Source organism: Sceloporus occidentalis, unplaced genomic scaffold (genome assembly GCF_023333645.1).
Source record: "Sceloporus occidentalis isolate IW3139 unplaced genomic scaffold, rSceOcc1.0.p SCAF_66, whole genome shotgun sequence".
In the NCBI taxonomy this organism is placed as follows: Eukaryota; Metazoa; Chordata; class Lepidosauria; order Squamata; family Phrynosomatidae; genus Sceloporus; species Sceloporus occidentalis.
Window position 1 is genome coordinate 2,565,627 of NW_028317046.1, and position 10,496 is coordinate 2,576,122.

Sequence of the window (10,496 nt, forward strand, 5' to 3'; positions counted from 1 at the left end):
TTCACCTTGAGACTGGGATCAAACCCAAAGAGCTTCCAGGTATGATAAATATATACCGTACGTGTCATGCGCGGTGGTCCACGTAAAACTGGGGGTGACGTCACGCCTTTTGCCTCCGGTAGATCTTTGGCACGCGGAGCGCTAAACAGCTACCAAAGCATCTCAATGAGAAATCTGGCTCCGGGGACGAAAATGGACCTCGGGGTCATGAAGGGTACATGAAGTATGGCTAACAAATTCACAACACCCTTTGATCAATCATCAAGTGTAGAAAGGGTTAATAATGAAGACTGAGATGGTATCTTAAAGTTTCAAAAACAAAACTCACTGAAAGATTGTGAAAACTTTCTTAGGCGTTCTGGAAGCTCAAAACAAAGCACTAGTTAACTTTTAACTCGGTACCAAAATAGGACTTGGAATGTCGCTGTTTTTGTGGCGATGTCCGCTATCCGGTTAGTTCTGGTTGGTGGTGGGAAGGAGTTCACTGGACGAGTCTCCGGGATTCGGACGACTTTATAAGCGACAGTAAAATGCTAAGGACAGGAGAAGTTCCTTCAACGTGAGATCTTTAGATTAGGTGGGGTTGGTCACCAACCGGATTTCTTAACAAGACGGGGAACATTGTATCAGTCCGATCTTATACACAATAACTTTACGCCGGAGAAGTCCTTCAGCAATCATTTTTATATAGAAAAATAACTTTACATCTGAATACAAATATATAACATTAACCCAAAACAGCTGGAACTTCTCAACGTCAAAATACATTTTTTTGCATGATTGTTCTTCACATTCTAAATAGAAAAACCCAAGAGAAGCAAAGAAGGAGGAACTCTTTCAGTAGGACAACCACTCGGGTTTCAGTTGAAACAAAAAGTGTTAAAAAGAAAAAAAAACAATACGAGGAACAAAGAAAAAAAAATTTTTGAGACTTCGATCGCAGATTAGAATTTTGTGATCAGTTTTTTGGGGGGTCGCTCTTTTCCGCCGCCGGGGCTTTGTCTCTGATGCATTCTAAGGGTTTTCTGGGGAATTCTGTTTTTTCGAGGTCGATGGCGGTGTTTTCGTCGCGGGAATTTGTCGGCGGGATGGCAGCTTTCTTTAGTTTCTTCGCGCTCTGCCAACGGTAGGCGACGATGGTCAACATGACAGCGGCATCGAAAACCAACTCGGCCATCTCGGCTACGGAAAGTACGGAAGAACCAAACCACAGACTCCATTGGCTTCCCATGTTGGCCAGCAACAAAGTCACCTAAGACGAAAACAAAGAAAGTTTACACAAATCCCCAAATTCCTTTTATGGTCTCATGATTCAATGCATCCAGGGGTTTACGTATGATGTCATACCCTGGCGCTTTTTTGTCTACGGAGTCTAATGCAGTCTATGGAGGCTGTGCTGATCCATAGTATAAATTATAATCATCTTTAAATCTGTTCATGAGCCGATCACCGTGGCGACGCGAAGCTCGTAATTTTATGCTTATATTTTAATATTCTATATTTGCAGAAATTTTTTGGGTGGAAGTAAGACGTTAAAACCCCGTTTTTGTTTCTTTTCTGTTTATGTCACTCCGGTCCGATGAAACTTACAGGCATAGCTGGGACTTCGTCAAAAGATCGATGAATTGGACCTTGGAAATACAGGTTAATTTTTGAGACATCACTTCTGCAAATAAATGCAATAAAAAGTAGGTTTCATAAAAAATATACTTTATTTCTTAAAAATTACTCCCTGCCCACTTCCCTTCTGAACACGGACCACCCAACCGGCCCTGCCACTCACTAATAACCTCTACCACATCTGCTGGGAGGCTGTGCCGTTTTTCTACCACCGTCTCAGTAAAGTAAAAAAAAAGGCATATTTCACAAATAGACAAAACCAGCTTAATTTAGGCTGGATTTGAACAAAGAGGTTCACTGAACCTCTCTTTTATTATTATTTTCTCACTTTTTGTAGACTTTTCGTGTAAAATATTTACGTGATAATTTAGTATTTTTATTAAAGTGAATGCCATTCACACCAAACTATGTTCCAGAAACATTGTGTTAGGAGTTAATTTCACAAACCAGCTACAAAAGATGTTTGCGCTGAAGGAAACTGTGTGAAAAAAAGGATAATTGGCACTATTCAGGCTCACCGGCTGCTGGTGCTGTTATATCCATTTTGCCACGATAATAACGGCATGACCCATTTCTGTAATAAAAAAGAATATATGTAAAGTTACAATAAAATGGTTTTATAACCCGGTTGTTGACGATAAGGTCACCATTCAAACTTTGCATTAAAATCACTTTTTATACAGAATCTCCAATTAAGGGAAAAAACCCCAAAAATAACGACAAGTTTGGAACGTCTAGATATTCTATATTCTTAGGATATACTTTTCATTTCTCATTGAATAAAATTCCATGGTATTGGTTCCCCTAATGCTAGAAAAGAGAAAAATATTATAAAATCGTTAAAAAAAAATTTAACAATTAATTGAATATTTTTTATCATGTGTATTTGTAATATTTTAAATAAAATTTGGTACCTACTCTGGAATTGGATGCCGGCCACTTCGCAGTCCCTGCTGTCAGCTGGTATATCGTCTCTCTGTCGGGGTAGAAAGTTATTACAGATTATTGAGATTCTCTAAATGTAACTGATGACATAATAACTCAGGTTACTATTAGTATCACCTATTCTGTATGGCACCCAATACTCATATTAGTTAACCCATTAACACCTGGAATGATTGTATTACAAAGTATTTGGCGTAAAAGATTCTGCAGATCAGGGCTGCAGAATCAGACCAAATCAGAAATTTATCCCTATGCCGGGTAAACACGTGTAGGAAAAGCACCAGCTTCCTTTTTAGAGCTGTGCATGGAAATGTTACATTATTATATGAGAATATTGTGATTATTAGTAAATGATCCAATTATGATCAGATACTCTGCACTTACCTGCATGGCTTTGGGCACTTGGAGAAACAGCTGAGCCTGTGATCTACGAACTTATCATACAGTCTGTAGAAGCAGTGCCCTGGAACATAAAAAGCACAGATAGTTATAAAAGGTTTTGGGCGATTATTACGTTCTTTTCCAGAATAAGTCATTTTTAATACATTCTTCTCACGCATTATTTTGGGGACCCGCTCTATTGATTAGTTATGAAAGTATTTGATTGTTTGCTGACATAATCGATCTAAAATCAATAATTTGATTTTTTTGTTAGATCCATGCAAAGAATTAGAATGTTCATGTTTTGAAGAGATTATAGATTTTGGCTACTATGTTTTTTTTTATGTTTCTTACCCCAGCCTGGGTACTTGTTATAGTTGCAGTATTCTGCGCCGGGAGGAAGGGGATACAAATAATAGCCGCATCCGCATAAGTCAATCATTTTGTATTGAAAGCAGGAATGTAAGCAGGACTGGAACAGAAGACACATATGGGGTATTTATAAAAGATGGGAATTCAATAAAATCTTACATCTGCTGGAAAGGCAGTTGCCTGCCCGAATATATAGGTCGCAATTGTCACTAAACCTCTTTGATGTGGCTTAGTCGCTCTCTCCCAGCCCAAGAACCATTGAAGTTCTGCCCAGCTGATCTCAGTTCCATCCGAATACTGAATCGATAAAGCTAAGCCTTCCATCCCCTGCGACTTTTTGCCGGAACTTGGCAAACAAATTAATTACGGGATTAACGTTCTTTGTGCACAGAGAACACAGATCTTCAGGTTTTAATCCATCAAGACCTCATCAATTATTATTATCTAAATGGCTTTGGATTATATCTAAAACCTATATCCTCTTAGATGTCCCTGGTCTTTCCTCCCTTCCTCCCTTCCTCCCCTGATGTCCCTCTTTCCTCCCCTGATGCCCCTCTTTTCCAGGAGGTCGGAATGTTTGCTGGGTATGAGGGGATCGCAGGGTTCTACAGTCCTAAAAGCCCCCATAATGTGTATAGAAACAGCAGGAAATGGCTTTATGCAATAAATTGTGTAAATAAATAATATTATTCTGACATTTGGTATCCAAGTCCCTAGATTGCCTCGTGTTTTGTCCTAGGTGGCCTCACCTGCAGCGTGTAAGAAGTGTTGTAGAGGAGTTTGAAGCCCACGCTACTTCCATCTGTTGTACAATCGCTATACACACCATCCAACCGATTCACCTGATCCTGTGAAAAAATAAAGGCTTTGATAAAATGTATAAAGTGGCCAGAAAATGTAAATGGGTTACATGGACCACGAAATGCAAAAAAAAAAATGGGGCTTCCACATAGCACTATCCAGACTGAGTCAAAAATGACATCATAGGGTCGAGTCCATAGATGAATGGTGACCCTGTCCCAAATACCAAGGAGGCTCCGCAATGGAGGAACAAGCGTGTCCGAGATAAGAGATATTTGCCCCCTTAAGAATGATATTCAGACATACCTGTTTAATATTAATGGAGGTCTCTTTTCCCGGCCAGATATCGAACCCTTCGTGTTCCACCAGAGGAGGCTGATGAGGGTTATGTATCATAATTCTGGCTCCCGCCGAGGTCGACAGGAGAGGCATGTTATCATTCTGATCGGTTTTCACGGTCAAGGTTAGCCCTGGAAGTAAAGAATTTTATATATATATATTGATTACCCCCCAAAACTTGATGTATCCAACAGAATTAAATCACGTTCGTTATTTTTCTGCCCTTGTATGTTTGATGGGAATGCAAAGTATTAAAGGTTGAATAAATAAAGTGAGATGTTACTTCTTATAAGGTTCTCATGGATATTGGTTTTCAAATCAGCCAAATAACTTTAAAAATATTGTTTAATTATTTTTGTTAAATATATTTTTACTTTTTTTCAGCCATGTCATGTCTAAATACTAGTGATTAAAGTGGATCTTAATAAAACCCCTTCTATTGATTATTGCTTTTAGAGGGACCTACATGGTTGGGTCAATAGTCAACGAGAGGCTATCTGCTGTACGCTGTATCTTCCCCGTTACCGACCTGTTGAGCCCACCAAGAATGAGGCAAAGAGTCCAAATTTCCATAAGAACATAACTTTTAACCATAATTCTTGTCGCGCCTAAAAACCTCATAAGCTTCCTCAAAACAAGTCCCATTTTTGACCTCTGGTGGTTCTTTAAGCCCGGACTCACTTCCTCGTCTCCTGATTACAGAAGCCGATGAAACTCTGAATTTGTGAAATCTCATCTTACCGGACTGCTTGCTGGCCTGGGATTCTCTCGAAACGTTACCCGTTCCCAGGTTACTGATGGTGAAACAGTTTCCGTAGATCGGGTGATGGAAGTGAGTGTGGTTTCTGCAGGGAAGAATGTAACGGTAATTAGGGTTTGTAACAAATGAATCACGTGTGTGCGTCTCAGCGCTGTCCCCATCTCTACATACAAAGCGGACGCCTATATATGTTATAACTTTCATCTGCAAACACCTTTATGTTGGTTTATTCAATGCAAAGAACCACAAAATATAGAAATTGGGATATGCGGTTTACTTAATCGAGGTTAGAGCTAGTTTTACTTATTCACATCAATAACATGGACCCGAGACACGGTTTAGATTAGTTTAGCAGGTCCTGGTTTAGTTTGGGATACAGCAGATCACTAGATTTACTAAACTTCGATCCCCCAACACCACTCAACTCAGACCCTAGTGTTGCCTTGAGTTGCGCTTGGCCTGCGCAAGTGAGTGATTGAGCTGGAGCTCAGTGAAGTGGAAGCTAACAACTCGAGTCAAGTCAAATTCATGTGAACATGGGATAGACGTACGGCTCCTGAATCTAAGATGAGACCGACGACTGATTAAGGTTTAAGTCGTTACAGCAGGAGAAACGGGCATACTAGACGGGGGCCGAATGGGGCCGATCTGCTGGCAGACAAGCAGCTATGCTTTTTTTTGGCAACTCTCTATAACGATCACCAGCAATTGAGTTGACTTTAGTGAATAGACGAGTTTCCCTTTTCCAGGCAGTTCAGATAACTTGGTCGATGTAATGCAACTCAACAGGCAAGACCCCAACGTGGCAGAAGAACAAAAGTGCTTAGCGAGATATTGGACTTAATTGGACGGAATATCTTATATCTATGTATATATTACACCGATATAGATGTAAGATAGTAGATATTGGATAAAATCATAGAAGAGATCAATAGATGGCTTTGCTTTTACGAGATACTGTATTACTTGCTGCCAGCGGATTGCTCCATATCAACCTCATCAACGAGACAGACGTACCTGGCGTTATTTTTAGCCGTGGGTTAGTAATTGGCTATTACACATGATGAGTATTTGGCTCGGTAATACGGCCGGTATCTTCTGCCGCGGATACAGTTTCCTGATCTATATTTTATCGCACCGGCCAAGGCTGACATAATGCGAGTCATTGAGATTGAGATTTATGAGCCCTTGCTATTTCTGCTCTGGATTTGCATATGTTTTACATGGACTTCTCCTTGTGTCATTGTAACATGTCATAAAAGCATGCCGAAGCCCAAATCATGCCTCATAAACCCATTACACGCTGCAAACCTGTTCATGTGGGTTAGGACCAGAATATGAAGAACGCCGGCTATATTTTGAACAATGATCTTTTTAGAACGTTGGGGACATATTTGTTCCTGTCTATAACTCACAGCAAAAAGGAAGCATCTGATCTGAGTTTCCCAGCTGTGACGTTGCTTGTAAACCACAAGGGTTTTAAACGACGCTCAAAATAAAAATATACGCTGATAACGTAATGCACTTTACTGAGAGGGTGGTGGATAAGTAGAACAGTCTCCCAGCAGAGGTGGTAGAGGCTAATACAGTGAGGGGATTTAAACATGCATGGGATAGACATACGGCTCCTGAATCCAAGACGAGCCCGGCTCACAGGAGCTTACAATCTATGATTTCTCTTTTTTAGAAGTACAATAGCGAAAGCAGAAGCCGTCCGAGAGACGAATGGATTTTGCAATCGCTCCGAAGGACTCTTTGTTGGTGTTTAATTGGGTCATATGCCGACTCATGAATATTTGATTCCTCGCAATTGTCTTCAAACTTTAACCCCTTCAGGACTGATGGTTTTTAGTACCCTTAAGGACCAGAGCTTTTTCTCTTTTTTGGCTTTTTTTATTAATCGTTGGTATGATGGGTGCTAGTATGTAAAAAAAAGTCTACTAAAAAAAAATAAAAAAAAATTGGAATTTTGCTAAGAATTTTTTTTTACATAGTAGGTGCCACTGATGAACAATGATCCCGTTTATCTTGGGTGGCATTCCCTGATTATAGACATATCCTATATATATATATATATATATATATGTTCTAGAGGGCTATATCCATCCCTTACTTAGTACCTTATAGAATACCTGCCAACATTGCCGAATTTCCCGGGAGCAATCATGTATTCTTTATGTAACACTGAGCGCCGTTACACACAGTTGGTTGGCAAGAAGCCAGCGATGCTGACGGGGTGATTCCATAGACGCCGGTACATCCTACAGGGCTTCTCCTCTGGGAGCAATCGAGAAACGCCTAATTGTGTCTTCAATTTTTATTATTATTATTTTTTTTTTTATTAAAAATGCTCAAAATTTGTCAGCAGTTTGCTGCGTCTTACGAATTTGGTGGTATCTTGGTGAATCATACCTTTCATCGCAGGGCATCCCACCGTGATCGCACGTTAAGATAAAATTCTTCATAATTTCTTCTTTCTTGATCGGTAACAGAAGTGGAATTCTGGACATAATGTTCATAAAATGGAACTTATACCACTCGTGCAAAGCATCAATTCCCGACCAAAACGATCTGTAGTAACAATCTCCACCAGAGGAATTACACTGAAACACAGAATTACACGCTCACTAGTCTAGAAAACAACGCTTTCTTAACTATAGAATGGCTCAGTCCTAATCACCCACTCAGACTCTCTGGCTAATGAAAGTCTCTGGGGGGAGGGACTTCAATAGCATTGCCATAAAGCATCAGCTCAGTGTGGTGTTTTAGCAGGAAAGTCACCCAACTATCACATGACTGATAAGTAATTCGGTATCATTATTAAGAGCAGCGGATAAATAGGTTTAAATCAGCTGAGCGGCGTGGAGAACAGATTAGGAAGTATCGTTCCTCCTCTGACACAGATTTCTCAACACCGCTCCCTCCTGTCGGATATCACACAAAGCCATGGTCTCACCCATCTAATCCCTACTTAGTAGAAGGGAGCAGTCCCATAGAAATCCATCTAGAACATTCTGCAACCTCTGATAGAGACAGAATGTTACTTTTACGGAACGGAACCCTTGGGGGTTCTTAGGAATCTTCATGTGCTTCGGAACTGCCGATGATCAGAAAGTCTTCCGTCTGCTATCGCTATGGCATCGAGAGCTCCATATTGTCTGTATTATTAAAAAATGTACAAAAACATTAACCCCGTGTCTACTTACCAGCTGAAATCCCACTCTGGATTTACTCTGTCCTGAGACCACTGGGTCCTGACCATTTTCCGGGAGCTTCACCAGTCTGATCCCGGAGTTTAACTGGAAACTTCCATCGCTTTGGTTTTCCATATTTTCCAAAAGCTCTTCAAGGTCCACGGTCTCCGCGTCGCGCTCTTTTGCCGCGGATGCGTTATACCCGTACAGAGAATAAAGCGTCCTTTCTGCCATGCGATCCAACTGCTTGATGTATTTATTAACCTGATCAAACCTGAAAAAAAAACAGATAGATGCTTTTATCTGCCTCTTCCACATCTACAAATACTTATGTTCTAGAACGTTTAATGTTTTTGCCGGCAGATCGGCCCCCATTCGGCCCCCGTCTAGTCGCCCGTTTCTCCTGCTGTAAAGACTCAAACCTTAATCAGTCGTTGGTCTCGTCTTAGATTCAGGAGCCGTATGTCTATCCCATGCATGTTTAATACCCTCACTGTATTACCCTCTACCACCTCTGCTGGAAGGCTGTTCTACTTATCTACCACCCTCTCAGTAAAGTAAAACTTCCTTACAGTCCATCTATGAAATAACATTTTATTAATATGAATCACTTGCGCTTAAACAAAGAACCATATTTAAAAATATTATAATAATATTAAGATAGACTGCGTGGATCTACCTTTAAATACTATATTTCTGTGTTTACGCAGACGCGCATTCAAGAGATTAATGGAGCGTAAACGTAGTCGCTAAACTTATAATTAGATTTCATAATCAAGATTAAGGTGACTGATCATGTGAAACGCGGACAGCTTCTCGGTTAATACATTTTTTTCTGAATCAATTAAGTCTATTCCAGAATTCTCCGTTCCTTACTTATTGTTCCGGAACCCTAAGATTCTATTTTTAGGCTACTTTTAGGTATTATTCTTTTTTTTTTTTGGGTGGTGGGAATGTTCTTCATCTCCCGGGATAACGGGACTGGCTCGGTGCCTACCTGTAAGGGTTAAGATTGCAGATTGTCACAGCTGGGTATGTATTAATGGTCGAGTCCAAGTTAATGGTCATACTGGTGGGATAGGACCAGTACTGACCGGTCATCAATCCAAACTGCCAGTACATCATTCCAAAGGAGAAGAAGAAGAGGACAACCCAAAACGAGGTCTTCATCTTGTTCCGCTTGGAGCAGGTCAGTCGGATCGTGCCGTGGATGGTCGTGTTGTTACAAAAGAATTCGAACATCTCGTTAAACGAGTCGTAGAACTCGATCCAACCTTCTTCAGCCTTCTCTTTTCCTGAGGACTCCATAATAACCAGGCTCTTACGACAAAAACACACAGAAGAGCGTTAATATTTTTGTGACTTCACAATCCCAAACTTTTTATCTCATTCGTGATGTTGCTGACGATTTTGTTGTCGATTTTGTTGTTCTGTTTGCCTATATACCATTCATATCATACCCGTTGTAGTACAGCGCTACTGAATTTGATGGCGCTATATAAAACAATAAATAATAATAATAATGGTTACTTCATTATGCATTTTGTCCCCTATGCTTAATTATGTCGATTAAAAAAGGTTAATTACAAAATTTAAAGTTCATTGTAAGAAAAAAAAGCAATTTAAATATTTATCGCCGCTGAAAAAGTTTAGAGCTTTTCTAGATGATGTCATACAGTGGGTTTGCAGAAAAAGTATCCACGCGTGAGAACCATTAAGAGCATTTTTTTACTTTATTGCCCTGGCAACCAATGGAATTTTCCTGACTAAAGAACAATTGGATTGGTTGCTGGGGCGATAGAGGAGCGCAGACACCACACTGAGCTGATGCTTTATGGCAATGCTAATGAAGTCAGTTCCTCTATAGACATTTATTAGTTAGAGTGCCCAGTGATTAAGACTGAGCCATTCCATTGTTTACCACAGGCAGTATGATTAGGAGTCAGGGTGTTTATCTGCATAAGCCTGGAAACCACATTTTCAGTATCTTTCTTTCGGATTGTTCAAAATTGGTGTTTATTCACATAAAACAAATGATTGGAATTCATTTATTTGGAGGACATTGATGTTAGGTGTCAGAGCAC

General features: G+C 40.1%; 1 protein-coding gene across 1 annotated transcript; it reads right to left on the reverse strand.

The window, feature by feature from the left end:
- Positions 1–958: 958 nt before the first annotated feature.
- On the reverse strand, positions 959–9,720 carry LOC149286865 (epithelial sodium channel subunit alpha-like). The gene is made up of 12 exons (XM_089493679.1): positions 9,410–9,720; positions 8,425–8,686; positions 7,631–7,821; positions 5,200–5,303; positions 4,426–4,589; positions 4,068–4,166; positions 3,301–3,418; positions 2,950–3,028; positions 2,539–2,596; positions 2,139–2,194; positions 1,591–1,666; positions 959–1,252 (listed from the first exon to the last, which is right to left on the reverse strand). The coding sequence occupies exons 1-12, from the start codon at positions 9,718–9,720 to the stop codon at positions 959–961; spliced, it is 1,812 nt and encodes a 603-aa protein (XP_089349805.1).
- Between the last annotated feature and the right edge of the window lie 776 nt (positions 9,721–10,496).